This window comes from Pituophis catenifer, unplaced genomic scaffold (assembly GCF_029215685.1).
Source record: "Pituophis catenifer annectens isolate HBS135680 unplaced genomic scaffold, rPitCat1.0.hap2 SCAF_2, whole genome shotgun sequence".
NCBI lineage: Eukaryota > Metazoa > Chordata > Lepidosauria > Squamata > Colubridae > Pituophis > Pituophis catenifer.
The window spans coordinates 88,866,040-88,879,854 of NW_027256882.1; the positions used below are offsets into that span (position 1 = coordinate 88,866,040).

Here is a 13,815-nt window from a genome sequence, read left to right on the forward strand (position 1 = left end):
TTCTTCTCACTTCTGGCTGTGTTGCAAGTTTGAAGACCTCTGCTCTAGGGTAAGATCTGCCCCCATCCTCCTATCCTTCCACAAGAGCCAAGAGCGTGAAGACCTGGCTCTGCCAATTGGCCTGGGAACTAAATGGGGGGGGAGGGGAGGGGGGGAGAGTTCTACATTGGAGGTGGCTGCTAGATTGACTCCCCCTCCCCCTCCCTTGCTCTCTGCTCTCCACCCATCCATCTTTTTGGTTATCATAATAAAAAAGGTAAATTTCTCCTGTTCGGTCATGTCCAAGATAAGGGGGAGTGCTCATCTCATTTCCTAGCCAGGATGACAGCATTGTCCAAAAACATAGTCATGTGATCGGTATGACTGAGGCGCACAGAATGCTATCTTATTGATATATTTATTCTTGTTGTGTTCCTTTGTTGTTGTTTATTTTATTGTTCTATTATTTTACTTCTGTTTACATGCCTTTCATTTTTCCTCCTTTTTATTATTGTAAGCCATCTAGCCCTATGGTGAGATAGGCAGCAAATAAATTTAAGTCACAAAAAAGAAATTATTATAGCAAAGGAATTTAGGAAGCTAATAATTCAGTGAAGAAAGACAAAGTATTATGAAGGTACTGAATGAGTCACATGACTATTAGTTTATCAAACTGCATACAGCATGTGCCTCTGCACCTATTCAAGGGTTAAATATAATTTTACAGAATTGTTGCCATATATGACAACAATGGCTACTCATGTAATTAAAATTGTTTAGTGATTCACAGTAAATAGAGTGAAAATATCTGAGACAAGAAAGTTTTTCAAAAACTTTGAAAAAAAAAAGAAACAAGAAGGCAACTTTTTCTTAACAAAAATCAGAAAAGGAGCCATATCATAGGGGGCGCCAGAATGCAACTTTGCCTAGAGCACAAAATGCCTATTATTGGCTTAGTTCCATTCATTTCATTGTGATTTATCCTTAGGTATGCAGAATTACAGGTTTACCATATCAATAGCTCTGTCATTTGAAATAAATTCTGTGCTTAATCTGTGCTTAATTAAAGCCAAACTGTTTCTTGAAATCACAAGAAGATACTGTGATCCAAAAATCATACAGGATGTGGGAAGAATCTTCTCAGTTGGGATTGTTGCAGAAATTGCATTAGTAAAATTCAAATAAAAGAAGACCGTTGATGAATATGTGTGTTTGTGTATATGTATATGTATATGTACATGCACGTGTATGTGTACGTATATGTAAAAAAAAAAAAAATAGAAACCACGGTAGCCCTTAATGAAACTAAAGCATTCAATTAAGCATTCAATTAAGCATTCAATGAGACTTCAGTATTTGTACCTCCTCCTATGACCTATTCATATATTTTATCTTTGAAGTTTTAATTGTTTATAATCAAGCCCTTGGAGTAAATGAAAGATGAATACAATACCTTCCTCCCTGACGTGTGTGAAGGGTGGCATAAAAATTTAATAGATAAATAAAGTATTATGTTTTGAGGGTCAGATTTTTTCACTTTTGGGTTAAATCACTTTCTATGTGTTCTTTTTATTCTTCTTTTTGACTATGTATCACCATCACAATTATTTTTGGGTTTTTTTCTCTTTTTTGTTATTAATTTACAATCAAAAATAATATCTTCACCAGTTGCATTCATATATGGCTAATCAACTTCTTGAATTAAGCCATCTGCATGCATTCACAGAATACATGATTAGAGTATGTTGACCCTAATTTTATTTTAGTTTGTTATAGAAATTCAGTCCTTATGGATTTTCAAGTTAAAATTGATAATGGAATTTGGAAAAGAAGCATTTTTAAAATTAAGTGCAGCTGTTTTCAGTTTATTTGAGATGTTCCCCTTTATTCTGCATTTCATTTCAGTGCTGTCATAAAGAGAAATACATAGATACTGTGGTTCTCTGTTCTTCATTCTGAAATATATTTTATTCCTAATCAGAGAAACCTTTGGAAAGACTGCTAAGATATTCAAAATGTAAGGTGAAATTCACCAGATATCTTAAATTTGTAATGACAAGAATACTTCCAGAACAGAAAACTCCGTTATTTGCGAATAGTTCCTTGACATTGCTGGTAAAGTTCATTAGGTTTCATTTTTTATCAATGCAAAGGGAGCAGCTGACATGATCTTAAACCAATTCAAGGTGCCCAATGTGGGGCTCTCCTCCTTCCAACTCTACAAGCCGATCGCGTATTCTCAACCTGGGTTTCAGGTTGAGTGTTAGACTACAATTCCCAGGCTCGGCAATGAGCAAAAAAACATGGGAACTGCATCCCAATGTTTGGGCTGGGAAAAACGGAGGTAAACAGAGCTAGATTTCTCTACTCCATCCACCTGCTCTGTCGAATTTACGTGCCAAACGGCGAAGCGAAGAACCACCGGCTGCCACGAATGTTTGATTTGCTATTTGCAAAGTTCCAACAACGTTGGGTTTTTTTTAATGCCATGTACGGATTGCAGCCTTTGGAGCGCAGAAAGGTGCAGCGAGGAGGGGGGGGTGCCTCGAGCGTGGCGGGAGGCGTCTTCGTCCCGCCCGTTTTCTCGGCTCTGGCGATGTTCTGGCACAGCCCAGCCGGTTCCTTCGAGGTTTTGACAGCGCCGCTTAAACGCGATAGGAGCGCTCCTATTGGGGGCTGCTGCGTCCTGGCTTACCAAAGCCCCCGCCTCCGCTCTCCCCCACCGCCCCCACAGCCCCGAATGGAAAGATATACAAGGAAATTGGCAGTTGCCCTCGCAGAAGCTGCGCGCGAGGTTGCCTCTCACCCTCCACGCTCCCCCCCCCGCACCCGAGTCCACTCTCCCGCCGTTTGTCAGTTGCTCGCGCGCTCCCTCAGAAGGGTGGCTGCTCCCTCGAGCCTCCCTCGTGCGCGCTGGAGGCGAGTTTTCAGTTCGGACTCCGCGCCGACGCCTAGCCCAGCCCCGAAGAGGAAAGTCGTCGCAAAAGCGGAACGAAAAAAAAAAAAAAACGGTTGGGGCTGCCCGGGCTTCGCCGAACCAGGAGGGCACGCCAGCTCTCCTTCGGAGACCGTTTGGGAGCGAAACAACCACCACCCGCCCGATGTCTCTTTCGCTTCCCTTCGCCATGGGGCTCTCCCTGCTGCTGGGTCTGCTGCTTTCCGGTAAATTTGGGGCTGCCGGAGTGTCGTCCCCTTCACCGCAGGGTTAATATCCCTATTGAAGGGAAGGGAGGTTTATTATTATTATTATTAATTACTGAGGGCTAAAGGCTGCGCTGCGCGGGCTGTCGACGTCTCATAAGACCGGGGAATTCTGCCTGTTGCTCCCCAAAGCTCTCTTTAACCTTCCTCTCTTTTTAGGGCAATGGTTTAATTGTGTGTCCCGCCGCGGCTTTTTCTTCCTATATATCAGATATGATTATGAACCGGTCAGTCTTTTGCTTTTTAAATATCTATCTATCTATCTATCTATCTGTCTGTCTGTCTGCCTGCCTGCCTGCCTACCTACCTACCTACCTTACCTATATATCTATATCTACCTACCTATATATCTATATCTACCTACCTACCTATATTTAAATGCTTTCTTGGCTTTCTCGCTCCCCTTTCCATAAGGGGGCTTTTGTTGCAATTCCGGGTACAACTTGTTGGTTGTTAAGATAACTCTCCCTCTCCGAGGTTTCTTTACGCCCCCAGCATGTTTAGGATCGGGCCCTGAGGCGTCTCTTTTTCGAGGCTCGTCCAGATTTCTAGTCTGCGTGCGGGCTCTGTAGTTCAGGTTTGCGGCTGAGGAGGACGTTTGATCTTCTGTGATTTGCTGGTCACTTGGGGTGTGTTCGGGTCAGGCGGGTCCCTGGTTCACTTTATGGATGATGGGTGCTGTGCGGGAAAAGGAGAAGGTGTTGGAGTATAAAAAGGGGACATTAGGACAGGGACGGTAGGCACGTTGGTGGGCTTATACACGCCCCTTACAGACCTCTTAGGAATGGGGTGAGGTCAACAGTAGACAGTCTAAGGTTAAAGTTTTGGGGCTTTGGGGTTGTCGAAGTGGAAATAGAAAATACGGCACTCACAGTTTTTTGTTCTCAGTGGCAGGCTGAGCTGCTCCAGTGCATAAACTTTTGTCAGGTGCCTGCCAAGATTTTTGCTGGCTAGGAAAGAGCAAAGATTTCCCCTCCCCCCCCCAAGCGAAAGATCTGTTTACCAGCATGTTATAGAAGCACTTTACAACAGGCAACTCATTCACTTAAGTAATATGAAGAGAATTGTCCTAAGTAATGTTAAATTAGATATCCGTATTTCCAGAAGAGGGGATTTGAATCAAAGGGTTTTCATTCATGAGGCTTTTAATTTTGGTTTTTGTTTACCTTTTTTTTTTGTTTTACCTCTTCAACAACAACTGTACAGTTTTAAAAGATTTCCTGTGATTTCATGCTGGTCAAGGCAGTTTTACTGAACTGCCCTGAAGAAAAAAATCTCGCTAGCGCACCAGTTGAGAACCTTTAACTACCAGATGTTGAACTGACTATACCATATGCTGATTTTGACTTTGGGGAGTTGCAATTCAGCAATGCCTGGAACCCAGGGATTTCTCATCCTAGGTTACCATTTGAGAAGATCCTTTCATCTAATCTAATATAGACAGTTCTTAGATAACTTAGTTCATACTAGGAAAGAGAGACTGGTCAATTTAAAAATAACCCATCTATTTAATTTGCTAATAACCCAGGGACATAAATCACGCAATTAATTCAGATATCCTGAACAAGATCTGTAGGGTTCCTATATTTGACAAGATGCAAAAGACAAGTTGATTATATCCAGTTTGGGGCAGTTGCAACTGGGTTCCAAGAAGCAAACTTTTTCCATTCTTCCCCTCCAGCCTTTTCCTCTCAAATGCTAAATTTAGAATTGGAGATACAGCTTTATAGCAAAGGTTGTTGTTAATTGCATTTATATTCCATCATTCCTGCTGAAGCAAAATATGCTAAACAAAATTTTCTCAACTCCCTTTTACCTTCACAACAATTTTGTGTGGCAGCCTATTGTAGTCACTTCTTATTTATTTAAACATAATTCATGAATAAGCTACAGGAAGGATGTTACACTAAGGCCATAATGACTGAATTTACTTATTGTACTATGTCTGAAACAGACCAATTGGATAATGACTGAGCAAAAGGTGTGAACCACTGAATGACCAGCCCCAAGTCAACTTCTTGACTGAATGGGAATCTGAATTTCATTCTCCCAATATTTCTAGGATGCTCTAACTAAATGTTTAAAATTACTTGAACTGAAGAATATGTAGTTCTTCAGCTCTTGATGAAGAACTACATATTTGGAAGAGTTTCCTGCTTCTATGGTGGCTAACCGGTTGGGAACAAATAAGATCAGAGGCAATCTTGTTCCTCCAGCAACTGTTGTTTAAAAGGGTGTTGTCTCTGTTTATGCAGATACTACCTATATATTGTATAACAATCAAGATGAATACACCACATTGTAATAGTAATTTAAAAAAAAAGAATTAATGGCAAAATGCATTGTAGCCTCTTCCCGGAGTTCTGCCATTGATTTTGGCTGGGTTCTCACCTCATACTAAGTCAAACCCCAAAAACAATATGATGGTATACCATGCAGTTTGAACCTAATGTTTATGTACAAAACAGCTTGATTTAACATTAAGTCTGCTAACATTTTTCTGTGCTGAACTCATGGAGGAAATCACAGTTATGACTTTTCTAGTTGCTTCTGGCAGAGTATTAGAATGGGCGTTGGTCTTACCTGATACGCCCCTTCTCGAGCAGGCGCCCACGGCAGTCATACTGGGTATCGACACGTTCGCTATCCAATAGGACCGAGTCTACTGGAACTTTAGCCCGCCTCTTCCTGCTTCAGTCCCAGTTTGGAGGCGAGGTCGACCAGCAGACTGTGGTGTCTGTAGCAAAAGAAAGAAAGAAGTGAAAAAGCCCTCCCACCCCAGTTAACGACCAGGTGCGGCCAGAAAGGGTGGGGATGACTGCCGTGGGCGCCTGCTCGAGAAGGGGCGTATCAGGTAAGACCAACGCCCATTCTCCGACAAGGGCGCCCACGGCAGTCATACTGGGACATACCAAAGCTTGGTGTCTCCTAGGGCGGGAAAGGCCGGACCTGCTGCAGAACCCTCCTGCCGAATGCCGCGTCAGCGGATGCGTATGAATCAAGGCGGTAATGCCGTATAAAGGGAGTCACCGACGACCATGTTGCAGCCCGGCAGACCTCCTCCAAAGAGGCCTGGGTGGCCCATGCAGCTGAGGTGGAGGCGCTCCGCGTAGAGTGTGCAGTGATGCCACAAGGAGGATCCAAGGATTGAGCCTCGTAGGCTGATGAGATAGTGGCCCTGAGCCAACGACCTATAGTGACTGAGGAGGCGCGAGATCCCATCGACGAAGGTTGAAAGGACAGGAACAGAGCCTCGGTCCTCCGGAAGGGGGCCGTCCTGTGCAGATAAATCCGAAGGGCCCTTCGTACATCCAGTTTATGCCAGACATGTTCCTGTCGGCAACGAGGAGTTGGACAAAAATTTGGGAGAGAGAGCTCCTGCGACCTGTGGAATATGGTATTAATTTTAGGGATGAAGGCAGGGTCAAGGCGGAGGACCACCCTGTCCGTATGGAAAATACAAAGATCCGGTCGTACAGAAAGGGCTGCAAGTTCAGAGATCCTCCGCGCGGAGGTGATAGCAACCAAAAAGGCGACCTTAAATGATAAGTACTTGAGGCTGACCTCTCGCAGTGGCTCAAACGGGGGACCCGTGAGGGCTGTCAAAACCTTATTTAAATCCCAGGTTGGGAATCGGTGCACCGTGGGAGGTCGCAGATTGGTGGCGCCCCTCAAAAATGACCGAATCAGGGGATCATGAGCAAGTGAAGTGTTGGAACCACAGAGTAGTATCGATGAAAGAGCAGCTACCTGGCGACGGAGCATATTGGGAGCGAGGCCGGCCAGAAAACCGACGTGCAGGAAGTTCAAAATTTGGAGGATAGAGACCTCAGAAGGAGAAATGGAACGACGACGGCACCAATCAGAGAAGGACCCCCAAGTAGAACCGTAGATGCGTTGAGTGGAGGGTCTACGAGCAGCCTGGATGACTTCGATGGCTCCCGTGGGCACGGAGGCTCTGGTCAATAAGAGCCGCTCAGTCGCCAGGCTGTCAGCTGGAAGGACTGCGGGTCCGGGTGTAGGATGGGTCCCTGCCGTAGGGATATCCGATCGTCGGGAATCCGCCACGGAGGGGCAACTGACAGGGACTTCAGGTCGGGAAACCACGGGTGACGAGGCCAGTGAGGGGCAAGCAGGATGACCTCTGCTTTCTCTGAGAGAATCTTCCGTACGACCCTGGAGATGAGTGGTAGGGGAGGAAAAGCGTAGAGCAGCTGTCCAACTGGCCAAGGGCTGCGTAATGCGTCCACCGCCTCCGCACCCGGGGAGGGATAGCGAGAGAAGAAGCGGGGGAGCTGATGATTGTCGCTCGAAGCAAACAGGTCCAGTGACGGAGTGCCAAAGCGGGAGGTTAAGTCCTTGAAGAGTTGGGGGCACAGACTCCACTCGGCAGGGTCGATGAGGCGGCGGCTGAGAGAATCTGCACAGATGTTCGCCGTCCCGGAAATGTGCTCCGCTTGGATCGACGACAGGTGGTCCTCCGCCCAGAGCCCCAGGCGGAGCGATTCCTTCAGCAGAGAGCGAGATCTGGTGCCGCCTTGCCTGTTTATATGTGCCTTGGCTGAGACATTGTCCGTCAGAATAAGGACATCCCTGCCAAGGACATGAGGTTCGAAGCTCAGGAGGGCCAGGTAGATGGCCCATAGTTCCAGCAAGTTGATGTTGAGGTTTTGCTCCGAGGGGGACCAAAGGCCCTGAGAGAGACGAGTCCCCAGGTGGGCGCCCCATCCCGAGAGACTGGCGTCTGTTGTGATGACGATCCTGTCGGTCTCTCCGAAGAAAGAGCCCCGGGATACCGCCGACGGCGTCCACCAACTGAGCGAGTCTAGAACTCTCGGCGGTAGGACAATTCTGGATGCCGAAGTGCTGCGGAAACTCCGTTGGAAAGGGAGCAATAGCCACTGGAGCTCCCGGCTGTGGAGGCGAGACCACGGCACAATGCCGTAAGCAGAGACCATTTTACCAAGCAGACTAGAGAGGACCAGAAGGGATGCCGAGGCCCGCCTCCTGACTGAGGAAGCCAGGTCAGAGAGACTGGACTGGCATTCTTGTGACAGAGAAACCCGAAGGGTGGAGGAGTCGATAATGGCCCCAAGGTGTTTAAGACACGTAGTGGGAGACAAATGGCTCTTAGATATATTAATGGAAAACCCGTGCCTTTGCAAAATAGCCATAACAGAGGAAAGGTCCCTGTTTGCTTGAATCTGAGACTGGGATAGGATGAGGATATCATCCAAATAAAAAAGTGCTCGTATAGGAACAGAAGAGACATGGGCCATAAGGGCCGCCATTATTTTAGTGAATACCCTGGGCGCAGATAAAAGGCCAAATGGTAAGGCAGCATACTGGAAATGCTGCCCGTTATAAGAAAACCGAAGGAACTTACGGTGAGAGGGGAGGATGGGAATATGGAGGTAAGCCTCGGTTAAATCAATGGAGGACATAAAGTCCCCCTTACGAATGCAGAGCAGGATGGTTTGCAGCGACTGCATTTTAAACCGACGGTAGATGATGTGTCGGTTGAGGGACTTCAAATCGAGAATGGCCCTCCAGCCTCCCGAAGCCTTGGGTACCAGGAACAAACGGGAGTAGAACCCGCAACCTCTTTGCGAAAGAGGGACAGGTTGAATGGCCTCGATGGCCAACAAGTGTTGGATGGCCTCATTAACCCGAGCCCGTTTAACCGGGTCCCGGGAAACCGGGCAAGGGAGGTAGTATCTAGGGGGAATGGATAGAAATTCAAGCGACAAACCAAATCTGATGGTCTCCCTGACCCAGCAATCAGAAACGGACAGATCCCATTGATCGGCGAAAAAGGTTAAACGGCCGCCAATCAGGGAGTCAGGAGGGGACCTAGCGGGGCCGTCGGAAAGGGCGACCCCTCCCACCTCGAAAGGGCCATTTGGAGGAAAAGCGCGACCCCTGTCTGACCTGGCCATCCTGTTGCAGAGGTCCCCTGGGTGAAAAGGGCCGTTGATGACGATGCTGGAAGACGGAAGAATCGGGGCCACGAAAGGAGGCTGAATGATAGGATCCTTGAAGACGATACTCCGACCGACGAGAGATAGAAGGAAGAATCTTCCGATGGTCCCTAGTCTCGATGAGCAAGGGATCTAGTTGTTCTCCAAATAGCTTAGTGCCGGCGTAAGGAGAGGAAGCAAGGCACCATTTGTTCCTGGCGTCAGCCTGCCAGTTCCGGAGCCAGAGGAGTCGTCGTGAAGTCACGGAGGATCCGATGGCTTTGGCCGAAAATCGAGCAGCGGAAAGAGTAGCATCAGCGGAGAACTCCACCGCTGCCACGATCTTATTAATGTCTTGGTGGGTGCACTGATCGGAAGCCGGAATACATTCCTGCAGCTGGCGCAGCCACAGAATAGATGCCCTATTGAAAAAAGATGCAGCTGATGAAGCCTGCACCAACCAGGCAGAGGCCTGATGACCCTTGATAAGAGTGCGCTCAGCTTTCTTTTCTTCCGGTCTCAGATATTCGTCAGATGGTCCGGTGATAGGAGCGGAAGAGGCCAGAGCCACGACAGGTGTATCCACAGAGGGCACCTGCAAGAGAGAGGAGAAATCTGTGGCCAGATTAAACAATCTTCTGTCCAGGTTGTTTGGAACGGGACCGGAACTAGGAGACGCCCATTGTCGTTTCAGAACATCCGAAAATAATTTCGGAGCTGGGACCACCTCTGAATGGACAGGAGGTTCTTGAAACAAGGCAGACGTGGAATCAGTTTGAGAAGAAGAAGAGGCATCAGATGTGGAGGGTGCTCCACCCAATCCGGTGACAGCCTTAGCTTTGTACAGGAGGGAGCGAAACGTGAGGCTTAAAAAGTCCCACAAATGCCGGTTGATCTGGCTCTAATCCCTCGTCTTCAGAAAGCTCTTGCTCAGGAGGAATCTCCCCTTCCGATAAGGAGCCCTGGCTTTCAGAATCCTGACCATAGTCGTCAGCCATGGTCTCCTCCTGATAGGTGTGATGCCGAGAAGACCTATGGGTAGGTTGGGCGGAAGCGGTGTGTTGCTGTAGACCCTGTGCTATGCCTTGGCGAATTGCCTCGGAAATCAGGTCAGCCAAAGACGGCTGCAGATCCGGAGGTACCTGGTGACCCTGGAGGCATTGTTGAGAGAGAAGGGCCCCAGAAGAAGGCTGAACTGGAATGGGGACCGAGGAAGGTTGCTGAATCTGTAACCCAGGTCCTGGGGAATCAGATGGAAAAACCGAGGCCACGTCAGCAGATGCGCTGGGATCCCCTTGCACAGAGACATCAGGCGATGGGGGGGGGCAATGGAGGGATGATCCGCTGGTAAGGAAGCAGGAGAGGCTACTGGCAGAGGCCTAGGTTCTTGAGAAGCCTTGGAGCGAGCCCTCTGGAAAGCTTTCTCCATAGCTTTATGGCGCCGGCTCTCATCTCTGGCAAGAGAAGAGCTTTTGGAGGAATGAGGGCGCTTGGAGAAGGATGATTTCTCCTTTATGGCTGGATGAAGGGCCCTCCCCTGGATCATCATTGCAATGGCGTTTCTTACACTGAGCCTTAGAGCCAGTCTGCCTAGCAACAGGGGCGTCCGCCATTTTGACTGAGATAGAAAGCGCCAAAAATAAAAACTGCCAGAGAGGGGGAAAAGGCTGATCACCAGGTCAGCTCTGTACCTTCCGATAACTCGGCAGAACAATCGGAGCGGAATTAGCTTGCCCTGCTGCCTCGCTAGCCGTCCGGCTTGAGCGCGAGGGAACACAGGGGGCCGGAAGCGTCCTCGCGCTGATCAGCTGTTGAGCGGATCTTCAAAGTGGCGCCGAAGAAATTTGCCGAAAAATTGCAGAAAGAAGGCGCGGGAGGGCAGGGCGAAGCGCGGCAGGGCAAGACAAGGCAGGCCCGTGCGCGCGATGGAGAGACTGTCAGCCGACAGCTCTCGCCGCTTGGCGACCCTCAGCGGAGTCGGAATCCAACCTTCTCGCTGGTAAAGCTTTTGAATCTTTTGAAGCCAACAGAAACAGCGAAATAGAAGAAATAGGACTGGAAACGCTACAGACACGGCTGTCCTGATAGAGACCGAGTCGGAAAACTGGGACTGAAGCAGGAAGAGGCGGGCTAAAGTTCCAGTAGACTCGGTCCTATTGGATAGCGAACGTGTCGATACCCAGTATGACTGCCGTGGGCGCCCTTGTCGGAGAATGGTATATAACTACGATGGCGAACCTATGGTACGCGTGCCAGAAGTGGCACACAGAGCCATCTCTCTGGGCACACGAGCCATCGCCCATTGCTCTTCCAGGTTCCAGCACGCTGGCCAGTTGGTCTTCACGTGCGCGAGAGCATCAGAAACCGGAAGAGCAGCCGCCTGGTGCGCATGCACGCTCCGGGCAGCTGCTCTTCTGGTTTCTGGCATGCACACCGGCCAGCTGCTCTTCACACGTACATGTGTGCCAGAAAGACCAGGTGGATGGTGCACACAAATGCACACTCCCATTTTGGCACTCTGTGCCGAAAAGGTTCGCCAACACTGGTATATAATCATATGTATGTATGTGTATGTATGTGTGTGTGTGTGTGTGTGTGTATATATATATATATATATATATATATATATATATCTTTTATATGTTGTACATATAGTGAGAAACAATTAAAAAGGTAAAGGTTTCCCCTTTACCTTTTTCAGACTCTAAGGGGCGGTGCTCATCTCCATTTCTTTCTTTTTTTTTTTTTAATTGAAAAAGTTTTCAAATACAAGTTTTTTCCCCTTTTCCCCCCCCCTCTTCCCTAACCCCCCCTCACCACCCATCCCCCCCTGTGACTTCTTCACAACATTAAGCTAATTCATAACTAATTACATAATATTTTACCATTCCCTTACTCCCTCCTCAAAATACTGACCCTTAGCATAATATTCTTATAACTCCCATTTTCACAATAATCTGCCCTTTTGCTCCTCCCCCAAACTTATAGTATATTATTACAACAACATAACATTTAATCTTTTATATATATTAATATAACATTTCAAAGCAGCCTTCTCCCCACATCCAAATTTAACATTTATTCAGTTCTATCCAATTCCTCCACTCCCCTAAATATATAACTTAAAAATCCTTTTTCTTAAACTAATCAATCAGTAAACTAACCTATTTCAACCCAGTTTCCCGCAAAATTACCATGCACTACAATTCTAAATATGAACCACTGCCCACTCTGCTAAAATATACATATATCTATGTATACATTCCATTTTATAAAAAGAAAAAAGACAATGACTTTAAATTTATAATTCATATAATATCTTCTTTGATGTCTTTCCACTGGATTGTTAAATCCATCATTCATAATAGGGTAACATAACATCCTGGTGCAACAGTTTATTCAAGATCTTCAATCATCTTCTGCCCCCATCAGTAATGAATATCCTCATATATATATATAAAAATAAAAACAACCACCCGAGTGACATTATAATTATATTCCATATAGTTGTAATTGGTTTTCATCAGGATTATTAATTCCCATCATCTTAGTGGGTAACAGCCAGATCTTCTGCATGCCCCAGCATGACTCTCTTGCCTTGTAACTCGAAATAGTTATAATATATTTATCGGTAAAAGAAATCCAAAATAGATAATTCAAATCCAACAATGTAAGGCTCTTTTCACATCCCAAAGTCACGGCATTGCAGATGTCTGCCACTATCCTCAAGATAGTATTAAGCAATACTTCGCCTCCACTATTTTCACATATTCGTTCATTTTTTAAAGTCCCTGGCTTCACTGTTGCTTAGTTTAGAAACTGCTATTTTTATGAGATCTGTTTCTTTTCTTTTTCTTTTGCGGGTTGAGTTTCCATCCTGGTTTCCTTCCTACAAATTGTGTATCAGCTGATCGATTTTCATTCTGCTTTATAAGTTGATCTTGTTGGTTTTGTTTTATTATCTCATATTTCTTTTCCATCACTTGCATATCAACTGGTTGGTTTACGCACTTGTCTGTAACTTGATAATTCATCACATTGGAATCAGATAACACTGCTCTTATATTTATAGACCGTCCAGCTGGGGTATCCAGGGAGTCCGAAGACAATTTATCTACCACAGCCTCTATGATTTGATATTTTCCCTTTGTTTCCAACTCCTTTTGTTTGTCCTGTATTATGCCTAAAGATGTTGAATTCATTTTTAAGATTTTTTGATAAAATTCTTCCGCTTTTTGAACAGTATTCAGTTGGTATCTTACTCCTTGGTGTCTCAATATTAAACCAACTGGAACATCCCACCTAAATAGGATATTTCTTCTTTTTAACTCAGACACTAGAAAACCAAATTTCTTCCTCTCCATTAACATCTTGGGCGGGAGCTCCTTAAAAATCCAAATCTTTCTTCCACGAAATTGCAAAGTAGAACTAAAAGAGTTCTGCACAATATTATTCCTAATTTCTTTATCTGTAAAATAAATCACCACATCTCTAGGCAATTGCCTTTGTTTTGCCAACCAGGAGTTTATTCTATAAATTCTGTCAATCCTACAAAACACTTCATCAGGTTGAACCTTTAAAATCCCAGCCAGAATTTCAGAAGATATCTTCCTTAAATCATCTCTGTCACTTTCCTGCAGACCTCTCAGTCTAATTGCATATTCTGTAAAATTGT

General features: G+C 46.1%; 1 protein-coding gene across 1 annotated transcript in view; it reads left to right on the forward strand.

The window, feature by feature from the left end:
• The first annotated feature begins 2,840 nt into the window (after positions 1–2,840).
• The window catches only part of GFRA3 (GDNF family receptor alpha 3), a 29,428-nt gene continuing 18,453 nt past the window's right edge, over positions 2,841–13,815 (forward strand). The window contains exon 1 of the mRNA XM_070933779.1: positions 2,841–3,141. Within this exon, the coding sequence (XP_070789880.1) occupies positions 3,081–3,141 (61 nt within the window). The 5' untranslated portion in view covers positions 2,841–3,080. The remainder of the gene's footprint in view (positions 3,142–13,815) is intronic.